The sequence below is a fragment of the Fundulus heteroclitus genome, chromosome 3 (genome assembly GCF_011125445.2).
Source record: "Fundulus heteroclitus isolate FHET01 chromosome 3, MU-UCD_Fhet_4.1, whole genome shotgun sequence".
Classification (NCBI taxonomy): Eukaryota; Metazoa; Chordata; class Actinopteri; order Cyprinodontiformes; family Fundulidae; genus Fundulus; species Fundulus heteroclitus.
This window is the reverse complement of record NC_046363.1, coordinates 14,546,652-14,566,482: the sequence shown is the minus strand read 5'-3', so window position 1 is coordinate 14,566,482 and position 19,831 is coordinate 14,546,652. Positions and strand designations below refer to the sequence as shown.

The 19,831-nt window shown below is 39.7% G+C and overlaps 1 protein-coding gene across 9 annotated transcripts in view; it reads left to right on the top strand.

Moving 5' to 3' along the window:
- The window catches only part of triob (trio Rho guanine nucleotide exchange factor b), a 137,955-nt gene that overhangs the window by 19,094 nt on the left and 99,030 nt on the right, over nucleotides 1–19,831 (top strand). Inside the window, exon 1 of one of the 9 annotated variants that reach the window (XM_036130623.1) lies at nucleotides 4,145–4,766. The exons of 5 other annotated variants lie outside the window; for them this stretch is intronic. In XM_036130623.1, the coding sequence (XP_035986516.1) occupies nucleotides 4,736–4,766 (31 nt within the window). In that variant the 5' untranslated portion in view covers nucleotides 4,145–4,735. Of the gene's footprint in view, nucleotides 1–4,144; nucleotides 4,767–10,283; nucleotides 10,309–14,240; nucleotides 14,350–15,784; nucleotides 15,990–19,831 lie in introns of those variants that run through there. 3 more of the 9 variants (XM_036130624.1, XM_036130621.1, XM_036130622.1) reach the window with 3 other exon arrangements.

The following is a 19,831-nucleotide window of genomic DNA, read 5'->3' as shown; positions in this document are numbered from 1 at the left end:
CTACTGCGTGAAATCCCGCTGAAAAACATTAAGGGTTATGATCGAAATTTGAAAAAGCGGTATAAACACTTTTTGCAGGTGATTGTAGATGACCGCTTTTCACTACTTGGGTTTGTTTTGTGTGTTTATGCGCTGCATCCTGCAGTGCCAGGATGTGCGTGTGTTTTGTTGAGGACACTTCAACACAAAATCACAAGAGTCCCCCCAACATCCTCTTGGCTCACATATGGACTTACAGACTAAGCATGCTTAGAGTAAACAGTTGGGCTGATGCTCTGGATCAGTCCAAGATAATCTGCCACAGTAGCCAAGTGGCAGTTCAGTCAGGATGATTCTGATCTCTTGCTGTATTAAAGGGATATAAGCCTGCTTGGTATGGTGAATTAGATGGGAATTTGCCCTGCTGGCTGAAATAGTAGGTAACTTTTTCAGCATAGAGGGAGAGATGGAGAGGTCTCCTCTCCTCTGCTCTGCTCGGCTCTCCTCTTGTCTCCGCCATATGTTTCCGTTCAGTTTAATTCAGCAGTGAGCTCAGTCTCTCATCCCTGCCCACACTAAGTTCACTGTGTGGTTCCTATTGAACTGGGCTTTGAATGCTAACCATGTTCACCGCGGGTAGACAAGCAGCCAGGCATGCTTCCTCAGTCTGTCTCTCTCTTTCACTCCTTCTCTCTCTTACACACACACACACTCCTCTGAGCAGTGGAGGAAGTGGTTTCCTCGGAGTTCATTGGATTTCTGTGTTGTTGTTGTTTTTTTGTTTTTTTTTCAAAATCACGTTTCTTTTATTTGGATGTATTTTGTTGCTATTCTACCATAAGGTAAGGTTAATGTTACATAGACCTATCAGGCCGCTTCTGGCTGATAGAGATTTCTGGTTTTCTTCGGGGTTTGACTTGCAGTTTGAGATTATGTTTGATTCCATTTTTATTTCCTAAGATTTGTAACACAGCACAGAGAACTGCAGGAGCTTTTGTTTTGCTAGAGGTAGCAACTCTAAATATGTCTGAAAATTAAATAAATACAGTATTATCCCTATTCATACATCAAACTCGGAGGTGCAGTAAAGTTACAAATGGCATTTGATGCACTGGGAGTTCTTAGGTTTGATGCACCAGAAAAATCTGGTTTTCAGTTTTTCCCCTTCCTATCCCAGATCAGAGGAAAAATTATGACATTTTAATCTCTGAAAGACTGGTGCTTCTCATCTTAATTATAAATGTTATTATTTCTTGATCTGTTATCTGTATCTAGCATTATTATATTTCCACGCAGAAAGAGTGAGCAAATTTTGCCACTGAAACTCATATGTCCTTAAAAAAGAGAAAGAGGGCTGACAAAATAAATAATCCAAATACAATAAAAACCGGTATAGGTTATGGTTTATGTCCTAGCCTCCACAGTGAACAAGGTGTAATTTTAATATGATGGTGGCCTACTGTACTTTATTCGGCTGCACTTTATTTGAACTTGCTTGTAAAAGATTAGAGTTGCTGTCATCTAATTTGCAAGGAATCAAGCAGGATCTACCAGCAGTGTCCATCCTAGTATTGTCCACAAAGGGCTGTTTACTTACATCTGCCTTTGAGCACCTTTACTGAGCTCCTATAAATGCTGGTTTTACCAAAGAGCATCCTGAATTTGTGTGTCTTTGTTCTTTGTCTTGCAAGCATGTCTGCACAGGCAGCTTTAATAGGATAATGCGGTGGTACTGCCTTTGCTATTTAAACTTAGTTTGCATCCTTCTGTCACAGACTGACAACATAATTGCATCTGTTCTGGCCAAGTGACATTAATCATGGACAATGGTGATGAAATAATTGATGTTTTGTGTCACTATTTTAAATTCGAATTACTAACGAAACCATATTTGGATCACAGTATTTTTGAATATTCCTCAAATGTTTTGTATTGGATGCTATGTTGCAGAAGCAAGAATCACTGAAAGTAAAGTTAAATATAGCTATAGTTGGACTGCCTCCAGAACCTAGTAATGCTGACCAGTGGCTGATGCTAAGTAAGTTAAATTTTGGCTGGATGTTTGCACTCTTTATCTTTCAATGGGAACTTTTTCAAAGAAAAATTAAATCTTCTGCAAGTAATAAATAAATAAATAGAACTAGTAAATAGTAAATAGAACCACAAAAATTCAAAATCAATTTAGTTTGCTGTGGGTACAAACAAAAAATTTGGTTCCAACACTCGGGTCGTGGGGAAAAAAAAGCAGACAGACAATAGATGGATGGATATGCAGCACTCTGAAATCACCATATTTAACAGATAAATTTAAAAGCTTAAAAACTTTGGTGCTTATTAAAACAAACAGTTTTGATGTTTGGTGGATTATGTGTTCAGTTTTGCAGACTGTTTTGTTTGTGACATCACCTAATAAAAACATTTTGTGAACAATTTGTGAACTTGGTTTATTGCCATTTGTAAAAGTCTGTAAACAATCTTATTGATGGGTTTACCATGCGTTATGCAGTGTAAATCGAAATTAAGTACTTTTTTGCGCGGTAGTGTTAAAAAAAATCTTTATTGTTGTTGGCTGCGATTTATTTTACTACAATTAATACTCCTGGTTAAAGCTCCAGTGGGTAGTTTTGAGTGAAACCTGGACTTAACCTGAAAATGTGTGAGAAGCACGTACACAAGTGTGATTGTCACTGCTAACAACCAATCAGAGCTAGACATTCCTCCTGGCTCTGATAGGTTGTTTCTGACTGGGAGCGGTGTATTTCTGCAAATGGCTGTGGGACCACTGGGAGGAGTCAGAGAAGCTTGATTTCCACAGATTATCTGTCTTATATTTTACAGTCAGGAGATAGTGACACTTTTAACAAATATGTGAAAAAATAAATATATACAAAAGTTACCCACTGCAGCTTTAAAAGTGTGTATGCAGACGTTACAAATCTAGAATTCATTCTGTTTATTTATTTATACAACCCGCCCCGAGAAGCAGGTTCTTATTCTCAAGACAGAAAATTACAAAAATAAAAACAGGATACAAAACAGAAGACGTTCTGTGTGTCTTTCTGTGTCAGTATGTGGCTATTAATACTAATAACAATAATAATCATAATAATCACAACAAGGCAGAAAAACTGAGTAGTACAATAATTGTCTGTGAAGCAGTAGCTCACAGTACATGGAACTGTATTTTCCACATATTTGTGGGAAACCATGATAATTTTACTAAACAAAAAGAACTGGCACAGAACAAATATCATACAATACACTGACATTATTATACCCCTTGTGGGAGCAAATAACAAGTGAACTCTATAATGGAATGTATTGCATATGTTTTTAGCACTGGTGAAAACACAGAACACAAGTCTGTTTATTTAATGTTTACTGACAAGTGTTTGGGATATTTTCCTGCACAGCTAAAAGCTTTTTTTTTTTTTTTTTTTTGCCTGTAAGGGGGTTGGGGGTTGTAACAAGACCGAAACCTCTGAGAGATATTTTTCACTGTGCATACGCGCATGTCAGCAACCCCAGCAGGATGTCATTGATCAAGTTCACCAGTAGTCTTTCCTTTCCTTGATTAGAAATCAGATCCGTTCTGCTTGCCTTCTACACACAAACAAGCGCATTAGATATATAAATACACCCCCAACCTGCTAATAAGCTCCATCTGCTGTAAACTGAATTTCCCCCGAAGTCATGTAGAGTTTCTCTTCTGTCAACATCCCATTCTCTCCTTGCATCTGAATGTGCTCTTTCTGCAAGATCTGACACCAATAACAATGGTCATGATCCATCACTGATGTTGTATAGACAGCCTTTTGACAAATAAAGGGTAGCATGACAGCATCATTTATCGTGATCTGCCCTCCCCCCAATCTCTTGTATCATCCCTTTTTCACACATCATCATCATCATCTTTGTCCTCTATCTCTAAGATCATGGGTTTTTTTTTTCTTCTTCAGAGCACTGATGCATAGAAAACCGAGGTTCCGCTCTATCATGCGTCCAATTGGCATCAGCCTCTCCCATGCCGATTGGCCAATCGCTCGGCGAAGCGGGGCTGACAGGGGAGGGGCTGAGAGTCATGGACGGGGCGAGGGGGGGGATGTGTTGTGTACGTGTGCTTGCTAGCTGCTCCTTGACTTGAGGAATATAAAGGATGCTTGGCTGCTCCGGAAACAGGGGGGGATGTCACAGTAATGCCAGATCTGCGCTATTCAGCGCAGGCATTTGCAGGTCTTCGTTGCTGTGCTGCTGCGGAATGAAGTGCCGAGGGATGCTTATTCTTATTTTTTCAGTTTAGAACGACAGAAATATGCCGTTTTTTTTTTTTTTTTTGCCTCTCTGCAAATGGACTAATGATTTAGATTTGGCTAATGTAAAGATGATCATTCTTTTGTTTTGAGCTAAAGCGCCAGAGTGCCTGAAGAAAATCCACTGCTCCGTATAGAAATGTGTGTGGATGCTGGCATTTTCTGCCTATGTTACTTAACAATTTGATTGGCCTCCTGTGCTGGAAACGGCTACATCAGGATGATTGGCAAATTTTCTCTAAATCAAAGAGATCATTTGCAGCAGAGTTGATTATAAAGGGAATTGGAGACGTAACGGGCATCATTTTTGAAGACAAAAGGATTTTTTTTTTTCTTTCTTTGAAGTGGACTTGATGATGGAAGGCTGTTTATGGATGGCATCCCTCCTTTGCTGCTGCGCTAGTCTTTCCTTTTGCCGTTTGAGGGAATAAACACAGGCTGAAGACATGTCCATCCAGATCCTGTCTGCTCCCCCCTGTAAGTGTGACAAGATTGCACAAGGCTGGGCAGAGTTATTCAGGGTTGTTTAGAGTCCCACAGGAAAGCTAAATCGGAGTTAGGTCGCTTTGTTTTCGCAAGCGTGCCAGGCTGCAAAAATGTCTATGCTTAGATTTTAAAGGTCTGCAGGCTAACTATTAAACACACGTGACTCATGTGGTCTCACCTCTTCTGCTGCTGAGATCTGTGTTTACATGGAGTGGGGGCGTAGCCATCAAAGATGGAAGACAGCAGACCTATGAAGTGGTTGGGATTTGTTGCACACATAAAAGACAAGATAATTGGCACGTTTTTGTCATGTATTTTAGAACTGAAATATTATACCAGGCTGAAGATTAAAGAATAAAGATCTAAAGGTTTGAGGGTGAAGCTGGAGTCCAGACCCCTGCTGTTGAATTATACTGTATAAAACATGAGAAGAGCAATAAAGCTACGCTCTGTATGTTTAGCTGAACAGGAACCAGATGCTACAGCTACATCTGCTTACAGGCCAGTCCCTGGTGTTTAAAGTTTATTTAACTGTCATTCAAGAGCTTAAAATGTGTAAATTTACAGATGTAAAGGCTGTTACTGTAACTAATCACTGTGCTATAATTTTCTGTAGATAAAGATATCTTATTCAGCTGTTCATTGACATGATGACCCTAAATGGAGACAAATTCAACGTCTCAAATCAAGTGTAGCGACCCGTAAGCATTTCAATGTTAAGCATCTTGTCAATATACATTTCCCAGTAGCTCAGTGATGGAAATATGAAGGCCAGGAATGTTGGGAATGTTTTTTTAATGGATTTGTATAAAATTGTCTACTAAATAACTTAAAAATATAGGATAGTGTTTCAAACTGTACCGTTCTTCAAAATTGCAGACTCTTTGATCAGAGGCACAAATATTATTTTCTCGATGTTCATTGAGTTCAGAGGGAAATGGCCAATGTGCCTTTTAAAGAATAAATTACTGCATTCTTTAGCTGATTTCTGAAACTGCTGCTGCTCATAGCTTCCAGATCCACTGTAATGTATTCTAAGGGGATGGTCTTAAATACCTGTCACAATCCTAAGGTGTCTAGTTATTTATTGGTTTTTAGATTCCTTGGATTGTGCATCTTTCAGTTAGTGTTTGTTTTGTGAACAGTTCACCTGTGTTTCATGCCCTTCTAGCCTTCCCCGCTGCTAATATTTCTGTTGATTATCTGGCATCTGTTTGTTATCCAGGTGATTATTGCCCAGCATATTTAAGTTCCTGGTTTCTGTTCAGTCTTCACTGGATCCTTAGTTAACCCTAGGTAACCTGTTGGTTTATCTGGTCTGTAACCTTACCTGAAGTGCCGTACGTGTTCTGTTGATTAAAGTTACTTACCTTTACGATGGCTCTGCGTCGCCTTCGCTGCACTGCTGGCCCTCGACAACCTCAAAACATGACGCAGATGGCCCAATTCAAAGTTTTTGGACTAACTGGGTGCAAAAGTCAGATTTAGAATAAGGGAAGGGGTCGCTGATGGTATAAAGGTATTCCAGGGTTTTAAAAGGTTACGATGTGAAAAATGTTTACGATGTTTTATACATTTGCTTGTTAATAGTCCTGTTAGTAAGATGTGCTGGAGGGGCGATAGCTTTTCACTCGTCTTTATGCAGAATAGAGCAGCACAACTCTGCCCCCAGCTCACTGCCATTCAGCTGGCCTAAAGCAGTTTACTATCACTTACAAAAACGGCAGGTCTTTTGATATTTTTGGTTGCGAAAAGCTGGGTTGTGGACATTTTTTTTAAGGTAGCGCAGTTTTAAAGTCACAGTTCAGACTCAGACTCAGACATACTTTAATGATCCCACGGGGAAATTACTTTTGTTACATGCTCCAGAATACACACATTGTTATATATATATATATATATATATATATATATATATATATATATATATATATATATATATATATATATATATATATATATATATATATATATATATATATACACACAACATTCCACACAAGGTAATACCATATTGCAATAGTCATATCACCTCACCTTGAGAATCCCAGTGAAGTGATGGTGACTTGTGCAAAGAACAGTGCAGAGAATGCATAAATGACAGTAACAGAGGGGGAGTGTTAGGATAACTGAGGGAGGCGTTGTAGAGATTGAACGTTGGCTAGGTACAAGGAAGGCATCTGTAGAGCAGCTGACTGCTGGTTGTCTACCCAAACAGATAGCACCAGTACTTATCCAACTAATTGGACTTCAATTTAGTTTTCTTTCATCTAGTACCGTTTTAGTTAGTTTCCTCCAGTTTTCCACTTGATTTTGGCAGGCGTGGATGCTCTGAACTCTGGTGTGGACCATCTTACAACCCTGCTCTAACTGAAAATATCCGTCTCGGTTCACTTGCAAACGAGTTCTGATGCAGTTCGTTTTTAGAAGGAAAACAAAAAGGTCTATCTAGTGCATCAAGATGAGGAAGTGACCGAAAAGGGAGGAAGTGACGTATGATTTATAGACTAAACTTTCAAGTCCTCTCAACACTTCACTCTGCTCCTGTGTAATCATAGAACAGATCATAGACCCTTCCTCTCCGGTTTGTTTTTCTGCACTGCTGCTAGGTCTCATATAACAACATGCTCTATAGCTCACTGCTTTGCCTACTGCAGCCTCTTGTAATAGCACTCCGACTGAGCAGTTTTTGGAACTGCATGACGTTGCCGTCTCGGTTTAATCCATTATCGAAACTGCAGCTTGAAAGTTAATCAAGCCAAATCAAGTTGTGAAATATCTCGCCGTTCTCCACCCAATCACATCAAGTCTGGCTATCGTGGTGTGAAAGCAGCCCAAATGTTTTTAAAAAAAAAAAGCAGAACTTCAACATAGTTTAATATTTAGTGGTTGTTTATAATATACTTTTGCAGAGGTTTGCACCAAAATTAAAACGGGAATATATAGAGGCTTTATATACCAGTATAATCGTAATGACCAGGAAAAAAAGCACACACAAAACCCCTTTTTGTTTTGGATCATATCTGATTTTAACAATTTTTTTCTGTCTTGGGAAATGGTGAGAAACAGAGTGTGGGTTTCAAGATTAAGTGAGTGCATAAAAGTAAATCTTACAGATATTAACCGTTTTGGGGGGGTGGGAGGACTGATTGCTGCTATTCTTCAATATTTTCAATGAGAGTAAACGGAACGTTACACATTTTTGTTTTTATATTTTTGTGTGGGAGCCATGCGACCTTGGTATTTTAACACAAGGTTATTGTGCTACGAGAAGGTGGTAGAGACCAATGCCTGTTTAGAACAGAGGGTTGAAGAGGAAGATAAAAGTCTGTTTTCCTCACTGTAAACGTTGTATTCGCTTGAAATTGTGTGTTTTTGGGCCCTGTTGAGTTGTTTTCACAGCTGAGAACGTGATGGCGATTAAAAACAGGAAACACAACCTGGGATGCACGCCGTATCCTGTGTGCGCGAAGCCAGGGTGGAGTCTAGGCTCTCTTGCAGCTCTGCGTTGCATTAAAGCGCTGCAGTTGCGGCTCTGATTGTTTACACTTTATCTTTCTGCCTCACAGCTATCTCCACTCGGGACGGTTCGAGAAACCGCCGGGGAGCCAGAGCAAAATATGAAAATAGCTGGATAGGATTAGGTTTGGAGCCGCTCGTGTGCCTAAGTTACTGTGAAATATTTCCCTCTGTGGGACCGCTGTTGTAAATCAGTCGCAAAGCTGCAAGCACGCGTCTGCCAGTGTAGCTCATGTGCCCCTTTATGTTAGTCTGGCTCTGTGGATTCTAATTTTGAGCTGAGGAAAACAATTCTCCTACTCCGGGCTTCTCTGAATGACCACCAGCCCCTCTGCGGGACTATCCGCACACACGTGCACGTGCCTACTCGTGCGTATCAGTCAGATGTTCCGTTGGAAAGCCTCGTAGCGTGCTGTTTTTACAAAGCAGCGGTTTTCAGAGCTGTGACAACAGCGGAGTTCCTCCCTTTCTGACACGGAGACGAGCCGTGGATGCGCCGCTTGCTGTCTGCTGTGTGTTTACTCAGCAGGGGATCGCTCTTTGTTGCAGACGAGTCTAGTGAAGAACTATTCACAACACAATGGAGTGACACGGAAGGGGAGTTGAAAACAAACGAGGAGACGGAGATCGGGAAGTGACCGGACGAGAGTTTTTAGCACGAGGAGCAAGACGGGGAGGGGTGAAAAATGTCCCTGGATGCTCTCTCGCACAGAAACTCTCGCATAGATGAGCTTCGTTAAACAGTGATGCAAAGAGCCACCACATGTTGTGCACTAAGTGTCATCCTCTGGGACCAAACTCTTATTCTGAGCTCCTGAACATGGTGGCCAGCTGTAAGCGATCTAGTGACCCTGCAGACACTCGCTTTGTTTCAGTGTATCCATTTTAACTTAATGAAGATGAAGAGCAATCATGCATAATATTATAATATTTCATAATATTTCATCATGATATTTAGCATAGTAAAGCCTTTGTATGAATGTTGTCAAATTTCCGTTCCTTGTTTTTGACTGAAGAGTTTGCAGGATTAATTAGTCGTGTTATCCGAGCCCAGCTGTCGCTCTGTTTACTGCTGTCAGCCGAGGTCGTGTTGGATCTGACCCGATGACTCTGCTGCAAGTGGCTTTGTGCTCTTTTAGACTTTGTTTACAGCCAAGCGGCGCTTATAATTTGCCGGTCTTTATGCCTCGTATCAGCTAGTGTCATCAGTGGATGATGGAATTTAGTGAGGCTTGTCTTGCGTCACTGTGACGGACCATAAGTGGCCAGATCCAGGAGTACTTTTCTTTTTCTAGTCTACATCTTGACTGGACACCCTGCACGGATAAGTGGGTATAAAAAACGGATTGATGGGCGGGTCTTGACTGGACAAGAGGGTTTAATATAAAGGCCATATATGCTCAGATTGATGATATTTATAAATTGCTGTGCAGTCATCGTTTGGTGAAATAACAATTTAGTAGAAAAATATTCTATATGACCTGGTAGGATTTACCGTGCTTTGTTCACTAAACACAGAAAAGATTGGATTTTTGAGTCTTGACTGGCCACTGGTCAGGGCTTATCAAGCAGTTTTCTGTCAATAGCCAATTCATCCATCTTCGATCATTGGTCATTTTCTAGAGCAGGGGTCACCAATATGGTGCCCGCGGGCACCAAGGAGCCCCCCGAGGACCACATGTGGTGCCCACAAGCCTGTTCTAGGGGGGGGAAAAAAGCACAATCCACCAGTGAGCTGCATCTAAAACTTAATTATATTCCGTTACTCGTGGTTTATTCGCACTTGCATTTATATAGATTTAAAAATGACAGTATCTCTAACAAAGCATGAACAATATGTTTATTTTACATAAAGTTAAGATGAACTCTGACTCTTCTACTTCAAAGGTCAGTACTGGTAGCCCTTCGTATGACAACGCCAATGAAGTAGCGCTCAGTTTCATAAAGGTTGGTGAGCCCTGATCTAGAGTCTACTTGGACAATGAGGATTGGAACTGCAATCAATGAATATAAGGTATATAAAACATTATATGATTAAATTATAAGTTATTTCCGTATAATAAAATAATTATTGAGAGAAATAAGCTGATATGCAAGTAAAGGCGGTCACGTAAATGAGTTAGGGCACTCCATTTATATTGAATTCTTTTAAAATAATGTTCATACGCCAATGTTTAAGCCATTTTTCATTTATCTCCAGGAATTAAAGTGATTTATTTTTGCTTATTAAATTTTTTTAAGTTTTTCCGATTTTAACATGAGGTCAACAAAGATGCATTTTCTCGCTAAAGAAAGGTTAGAACACTATCCCTGATACACAGTACACCTCGGCGGATTCTGACATGGTGAGCTGGCCGTGACACTTTCACCTCAGAGCTTCACAGCTGATATGAGGTTCCTTTCCTAGAATGCTGTTTTGCATATGCTGAGCATGTCTTCTGTTTCGGTAGGATTTCATTTTGAAATAAGCATTATTACAGAAGTATTAGTCTTTATCCACATCTTGTGTAGCAAACCTTAGTCTTGCTTTCATGTTTTATTAGAGCGTAAAGGTTTCCTTCCTGAATACCTCCCATGGAAATTAAAATTATGCCTATGTCACTGTCACATAAACAGCAGCAAGATTTAGCTTTTGGTCCCATCATGACATTTTAGGGGGTTTTCAGACTTTGTTTAGTATATTGCGGTCTGCTCTTGGGGCAAAGTTACTTGGACACCCAAAACTTGGCTTGTCGGTAGTCAGTTTGAATGTGCGTAGCTGATATGCCTTTGTGTGTGTGATTTAAGCTGCTTCAAGTGGGGACCTCTCTAGAGATGGCATTTTCTGAAATGTTTTCATTACATTTACCTGACTTTTTACAGTATTTTAAAAACTGTAATTAAATATCCACATTTTAAGATGTTTTATATAGACAGGCTCCCATAGAGCATCTTCATTTTGTTATAACTTTACGTACAGAATAGTTTTTTTTTTAAGGAGTACGGAATGGAAGTTGGACGGAACGAAATGTCGATGCCGAGATGAGGGTTGTGATTGGACAAAGGGGGCAATTTAATGCTGCGTTCAGACCGAACGCGTTTTGCACGCAAAAACGCCTCAACTTGGACACTTGTGCACTTTGAAGTCAGATGCGTGTCAGAGCAAAGTATGTACAGACATGTCTGATGCACATTAGGAGAAGCTACCCTGTTCCTTTTTTTTTTCGATCTTGTATACAACGGCAGACACCATCGAGAGAGTGGAGCTTCCGTCCCATGATAAAATCTGTCACTACGCCAGGAAGCTGAACCTTTAAATTTCTGATTACCCAACTGCTGTGTCGGCCACTTTGGACCCGCTGGATGTGTCAAATGCTTGAAATCTCAAAATGTTCTGTGCCCGACAGGTGAAACGCATCAAAGTGCATTTCACCAGACGTGTGAAACACGGCACAGGACCTCTCCACACCTCAAGACGCTGGTCCACCATAGACTTTGCATGAAAACCAGAATCCCCTGATACTCAAATTGCGTTTGTTCTAAGTGCGTCATAACATGGAGCCAACGCTCTCTGCTTTCAAATTATGTAGGTAAATAACAGAACGGTGTAATGTTTGCACTATTAATGTTACTGTTTGTGTGGCAAGATGAAATTATTTGTTTATCATCAGGGTTACCTACGTTTAGCATAACTGAAACCAAAACGTATGAGTTTTACCAGAGTTTAAAGATTCAGTGGCTACGTTCCCACTGCAGGGAAGTGTGACCCAAAGCCGACCTTTTTGCCCATATTTGACCCATATCTGTCTTTTTCATGGCAGTGTGAACGACACAATTATGATCTTTTCAATGTCCCCCAAAAAATCAGATTTGTGCCACTTCCATATGTGGTACTAATTCAGATACGTATTTTTTATTTTTTTTCAAAGCGTCTGCTGTCTGAACGTTCACGTCGCATTTTATCACTCTTTCACGTCCCTCTCCTGTCTCTCACTACACATCCATACACAGCAGTGGCAGCTTTGTAATAATAACAAGGAGAGATGCAGGCCAGTATCCACATTTTGTATTTTTGTTTTTTCATGTTGTTTCTTTTAACAAAACTTTATTGAACACTTCTAGAAACAATTATATCCACCGTTACTTCCGTAAACAGTGCGCTCCTGTGTGACGTCTCCTGTTGTTCGCGCATGCGGGTCGCTTTGCAGTTTTGAACCGTTCAGGCAGATGTCTGATGAGCGTCACATTTGACAGTAATATGAACTGCCACCCCAAAAAAAAAAAATCCAATATCAGCAAAAAAAATTTAATTGAGTATCAAGACCTATAATGTGAACATAGTCAATTATGCTTTTTTTTACTCGGTATGTTAATCCTTTGCTATTCCTTAGTTTACTTGTCTGCCATGTAAGTATAGCATTTATTTGCATTGTCACTTATTTACTGTAGAATTCATCTTTTCCTGTCATCATTTCTCCAGGCATTTCTGCTCTTGAACTGTATAACATCATCTGCTGGAATCCCATCTGACTTGAGCCACTTCTGCTAATTGAAAAACACCCAGCTGAAACTGTTCTGTCTCAAGAATGTTTCCTTTTTCCGTTTTCCTCTTTCGCTTCTGTCCTCTTTTTTTCTCCTGAGAAGCTTAGTAACACAGCGGATCACAGAGGCATGCCCCTTCCTATTTGTTTCCCCTGGTTATAAAGTACCATTTGGTGTTTTCTGGTTTATTGGTTCGGTTTTGTCGCACAGCAGGACAGAAGGGGGCATTGGTCAAAAGCGGGCTGCTGATTGGTTGTTTCCCACAGCCGTACAAAGCATCCTCGGCTCTGCTTCATTGATGAGTTGATGCAGTTCGGCTGGCTGCTCAGTGAGTTTATATTGCATACTGAGGCGGGTAGACAGATACCCATGGATGCCCTGAAAAAGGCTTTTATTCCTCTGAATAGTCAGAGTCCCTCATTCAGCCTTTCTGCTGCAGAAGCAGGGTAAATCATTACAAAGACACTGGATTTGAGGTAACAGTAGGGCCTATTGTTTGATTGGAAAGAAGTCCATTGTGTTGTTGGGGATATTCATGAAGTTCTCCTTTTTTTTATAAGTTAGCTAGGAAGTAGAGTCAAAGGTAGTTCATCTCAGTGTTTGTGCGTGTGAATAATTTTAGACTTTATAATTACCTGTCTTCTGAATTTGGCACTCCTTTAATACTTGGAAGTCAGAATCCTGCCAGAAATTTGAATATTGACTTTTGAGGTTCAATTCTGTAGAGGCTGGACCTAAATATTCATTGCGGCTTCGGTTCTTATAAAAGGTAGTAATGGCTGCAACAATAAACTGTCTATTTGCACTTCAGGCAGTTTGTACCTATAGTAAATCAGCAATGAGTCCTAGTACTGTGCAACCTTAGGAGGCTAACTTGTTGAGTTGTTGCTTAAATTCATGAAAGCCTAAGAAATGTTATCTTTTTGGCTTGTGTTGTAAAGTTTAGCTAGCCTGGACATTTGGAGACAACGATAAGTCAATCTTATTGGTTTTCCTAAATGCAAACAGATTATATAATTAAATTATGCAAACACAGTGAAGTTGAGGATGATGTCATTGCTTACTTTGTTTTTGAACATAAAGTGGGTATATTTATCGCTCACTCATGTGTTGCAGCAAGCCTAGTCTGTCTCGCTGAGGTTACAATCCTTCCCGGTTATTTATTCCATCAGGATCAGTCATGACATTCATGACCTGTCCTTTTATAACACACGTAAAACTGCGTGACCTCGCAGTCACATGAGGCTGCATGCCGTCAGCCTCTATGCACCGAGATCATACAAGAGCACCGTCATTGAAACGCGACGATTCTCATTTGCCTTTTGAAAATGTCAGGAGCTCGGGCAAACTGAAGTATCTGCAGTGAGCCGTTGGAACAATTGGAATTATCCCTTCTGGAACGTCCTGCGACTGTTTGGATTGCTATCGATAACTGTGAACATGGCCGCTCTGACCTTGTTGTTCCGTTTGCACTACATGGGATTTCTTAGGGATAGGAAGGGAAGACTGACCATGCAGTCTGCTAACAAAACTGGTAGGTGATACTAGAAAATGCTCTTCTGTATGTAGTGAAGATGTAAATGTAAATGCATTTTTTTTTAGTGTTATTTGGGATCTTTTTTTTTTTTAAAGCTACCTCCTTATTCTTTGCCTTTCATAATCAGCAATACTCGTATTAGAGAGTTGTCTGAGAAAAAATAACTAAATGAAAACTTGTTTCTCCACTCATAAACATGCCTTGTTAAAAGCTTTCTTAACTATACTTTTTGTTTTGTGGGTCGCACTGTTTTGTGCTCTGTGTATGTTTGTGTTGTGTTTTTTTTTTTCTCTCTCCAAAAACTGTATTTTCCAGACCACTTTTACTTAAACATGTAAGGCTGAATTTGTCATAGCATTGAACAAATCGTGGACAGCGCATCCCCCAAATTATATCAACATCTCTTTATTGTTAATGTCTTTTTACAGGATGCCATACATTTCCAAATCCTAAATATTTCATGACAGATAGTCTTTAAAAGCTCAAAAGAATAAAACAAAGCAACTCTATGTAATGAACGTAGTATCTGATGAAGCTCCTTGCACTTGTCTGTATAGCACCAACTGTTGAGGTATGGAGTTCTCTCCTCATTATTATTACTATAAATATATGGCATAACTTTTACTGCTTTAAATGTTTGCCCCACGCCGATAGGTGTAATCTATTTTCTCTCTGAAAGTTTTTTGGGTCTAAAAAGATGTTATAGTATACATTCCTCTATGTGTACAAATATACACATAGGGGAATTAATCGTTTTTGTAAAAGATAAAGTTTTCCACGTATATGAAGTATGTGTGTCACATTTGATGTGCTACTGCTTTGTATTATTCATGAATTGAAACCAAGGGATTAGATTTCTTTGTTCTACTGCATCAGGAGAGGTTTCTTTACTTTTCCGCTAGAGTCACCGTGGTTAAAAAGGCACCGTCTCGTTTTATTTATTTTCATGCATGATCTGGCCACCCTAACCATTCAGCATACCAGAAGGTAATACTATTATAATTTCGTCCCGGTTTGAAGAAGTGTTTTGGTCCTTTGCATTCTTACAAAAAAAATTTCAAGTCAACAAGCACACTTTAAAATCCAAATTAGTAAGTCCAGTGACCAAGAGAGTCTTAGTATTACAGAGATAAAACCAGTCATTATCAAAGCTGGTTTCACTCCCCCAAGTTCAACAACTACTGTTTTGCAAATTTGCCTTTTTCCCCCCTCCTGTCAGTAACTGCCAAGCCCACTGGGAGGGAAGAAACTTTTCAATTCAATGCAGTGCCTGACACTACATCTCATTTTGGGGAGGGGTTAGTGACATCAGGGGGACATGGCAAAGAAAAGCCAGTGGGCAATGGCAAAAAGGAGCTGGCAAGCCTTTCAGCCTTCTGCAGCTCAGTGGGTGGTAGGGTGTTGACCACTATACGGCATAGCCTCCGTTCAGTTGCCTTAGTGCCATAAAGCAAAAATGTACAGCGGGAAAGCTAGACTTACAAGAGTGCAAAAACCGGCAGCAAACATCTGTAGGATGTAGGTTGAACCGCTGCTGATTGGGCCTGTTTATGGAGGGTTTTAGTTTACAATGGCATTGCTGGACAACCACAGCTGGCAGTACGCCCAGGCGGGGAAAACCCTGATCAGACTGTCAGGTAGGAGTTTGGGGTTTTTTCATGTTTCTTCACATTCTTAGGTTATCTTTAGCAAAAGAGATGAATGTGCATGACATCTTTGAGGTTTTAAGATAAATTATTTAATCTCTGGCAGTTACATTCAGTGCTTTTTAAATGCGGGAAATCCAGTTTCTCGTTGTCTCAGTGAAGCTGTTTGAGAAGAGGTGCAAAAAGTAAGCATCAGATGATTTAGTAATTGCTTGTGCTGAGATGTTTGAATGTACCAAGTTCTTTCATGGACTAAATGGGCTTTTTAAAATCTGTTTAGACCTTTGCAAAACAAAGCTTGAGTAAAAATACCTTTTACTCACAGACAGATGCTATCTGAAATATTTTTGAAAATCCATAGCTATAGCTTACTGTCATACTTTTTGTAGTTAACTGTAAATTTGAGACTTTCTGATGTTTTTTTTATATGGTAATTTTTCTCTGTGCACATGTAGTTTGTCTGAGCCATTCTGGCTTCTGCGTTCATGACAGTTACAATTATGCTAGCAGATTTGATTAATACAATTAATACACTTCTTTGTGTAAAATAGAAAAAAATTGACGAGCCAAAATGTGAAATACCACTGTCTGAGCCCAGTATAATGAGTAATATTGCCATCTGGATTTGTAGGGAAAAAAATGCTTACTTTAATCTGTCATTAATTATTTTAATCTGACAAAAAACATAAAAAATATAATGTATAATAATAATAATAATAATAATAATAATAATAATAATAATAATAATAATAATAATAATAATAATAATAATAATAATAATTGTTGTTGTTGTTGTTAAGCATATATCAAAATATATATTTGATTGGAATTTAAATTAACCCTTTTTATTTACTATAAAATGCATCTACAAATATTTTCTTAATGATTATAATTTCATTTTTCTGTATTGTCTGTCAAAGTTGGCAGGCAGGACCAAAACTGCTCTAATCACAGTGATTGGTCTGACATACAGTATATCAGTAACAATATTATAAACTTTCTTTGTCACTCCTCTTTACGCCAAAATGGCCCAATCTTTCCTGTTTTCTATATTGACCATTTTTGCAGTATCTGTTGTGCTTTATACACTAGGTATAATACTATTGTTGATACTGTAGTCCACTGTACATGTTTATTGTTAGCGACGCTTTCACTGTACGGCACGTCTTTACCAAAAGATGAAGGAGGAGTATTAAAAGCAACTTGTTCCAACAGCACATTGCAAGGCTGCAAAGCTACAGCCTGCTAGCCAGTACATCAGTAGCAGGTGCTGCTGAGACAGAGTGAACACGACAGCTGGCCTCAGTCCTAAGCACAGGTGTGACCTAGAAGTGCAGAGGAATAAAGGTAGATAAGGCAGGTAGTGCATGTAACATCAGAATAGGTTTAGCTCCCACAAACCAATGTGGTAGCCAGAGGGTATGAAATTATAGCAATCACTGAAATCCTTTTGCTCTTTCAAAAAAAAAAAAAATGAGAGAGGTGGTCTGAGGATGTGTTCTGCTCTTTGTCGGTATGGGTAAAAAGTGCTCTGCTATAAGAGGAGCAGCGCAGAGGTCATAGCTCTACCACAGATACAGATTTTAAAATGTCCCTGGCTGTCAAAGTGTTTCAAGACATATCAATAAATATGGGTCAAAGAACGGCTTCTTTGGTCCTGATGCTGTTATGGCTTTGCAAACATTTAATGGCTCTAAATGGTTTATATGATATACATGAACTTTTTGTGCTCATTGCATAGAGCAGTGGTTCTCAGTCCTGGTCCTCAAGTACCTCTACCCTGTGTGTTTTGGGTGTCATGTAAAAGCCGTGGTTAGTGAACAATGATGTCCTTGTCTCCTCAATCCCATATTAAACAGGTTTCCAGAGTTTCCTTTATTCACCTCAGGAATATCACCAAAATTAGAAACATTCTGTCCAGGAGTGATGCTGAAAAACTAGTCCATGCATTTGTTACTTCAAGGCTGGACTATTGTAATTCTTAACTATCAGGAAGTCCACAAAAATGCAGTTCAAAGTCATTAAGTCACTGCAATTTACATTTCTCTGTGTTTTTATTTTCTTATGTTCCTACGCATGTACTCTCTGTGTACCTCTAAACAAAAGCAAGAAAACAATTAGAAAACAGTCATGATCAATTTAAAAATGTTACAAAAGATGCAGAAATGTAGTATAACTGTATAAATGACACAGACGAATATTCAACACAAAAAGACATCAAGTCTGTCCATCCATCATCTATTCTTGCTCATCCCTGTAGGGTCCCATATTTTTTGTCTGTTTATTATTTTATAAAGAGTGTAAAAGCATTTTTTTCCTGGCCTTTGATAGTGGGAACTACTGAAAATGTTAGAGATTTGCCTGCATTAGTTTTTGTTGAGTACCAGAAAGTGCTGGCAACCGATCCAGTGGGTTACCAGTAGTGAAGTCGAGGGTAACTATAAGAATGTTTAAAGCCAAAACTATTCAGCTGAGTGAGGAGGGAATGAAGATGAGACAACAAACAAAAGAAAATAAGAAGCTCGTAAGCTGTACACTGAGGTTGTTATTCGGACTCAGTGGGGCTTGAAAGCAACAGAGCAACAGACGTACCTTCCTAATAAAACACCTTAAGAGCAGAAAATATCTCGAGGTCCACGCTGAGCTTAAATTGATTACACATGAAACAAAATTTCACGAGCAGTCTCTGGTCTCCCTAAGCACGGCGGCTATACAGCAAGGCCAAATCCAGGTTCTGTGTGCTGCTGTGTTGCAATGCGCTATTGTAAGAGCACAGATGTGACCACAGTGGTTCATTCTAGACCTTAGAAACTCTGACTGTGCCCGTCTCTGGTTTCACAGAGACCTCAGTGAACTTACCATCACATGCACACTCACTGGCTCGCACAAGGCCGCAAATAGTGACCACTGTTTATGCTTTACTGCATTGCTCTTATGCTGTGTTGCTGTACAGTTCAGAAGTGGTTCCTAAAGACCCACTTTTCCCTTGTTTTAATTTATACAAAACCTTAACGATCAGCAGCTTTCTCAGTGAGCAACTCATGCTTCAGAGATGCATTATTCACACCACCATGCCCGGTGTTTGGTTATTATGCAGTCCAATATGAGTTATTAATGCACGCCACATTTTGGTCAAGGGTTGTATGTCGATCATTCGTCTTGAGTATAGCAGCGTTTGTTCTGCTAGGTTGAGACTTATTGGAGGTGTGAGCAGCCATCATGTCACTAACAGCATAAGTCCATAATCAGAATTAATTCAATTGTAGGAAGAGTGCTCGACACTCAACTGTGTGATTGGATTTATTATGAAGACTTCACCTTGTACGGACATTTCAAGCACAACTGAACACAGACAAATACAAAATTGCTGAATCAAACATAACATTGTTTTATCTGGAGGCACAGATTGCACACTGAGCGTTTAAGCCCAGCGTGAGAGCTGCGCCACAGCAATGGCAGTTTTTGTTTCCATCCTATTCATTTGTTATAACTTATTCATAGCTTTTTTTCTCATTTTTTTTTCCTCACACTCTTTTCTTTTTTTCCCTTTCCTTTTTTTTTTTTTTTTTTTTTGGTCTGTTTAGGGGTTAAGTTCAGGTCGAGGGGCTTGCGGTAAGAGCAAAGTGTTATTTTTGCTGTAAGCCACACTGTAACAACAACAATATGAGAAACATGATGAAAGTTGAGCTCACCACAGTCCCCCGGCCCCCTGCCAGCCCCGGATGAAGGTCACAGAGCTGGGCAGGAGTGGACGACAGGCTGCTAGACGTCTCTTGCTGTGGGAGCAGCAAAAAAAAAAAAAAAAGACTGATGCATGCTCGCCTGTCCGTCAG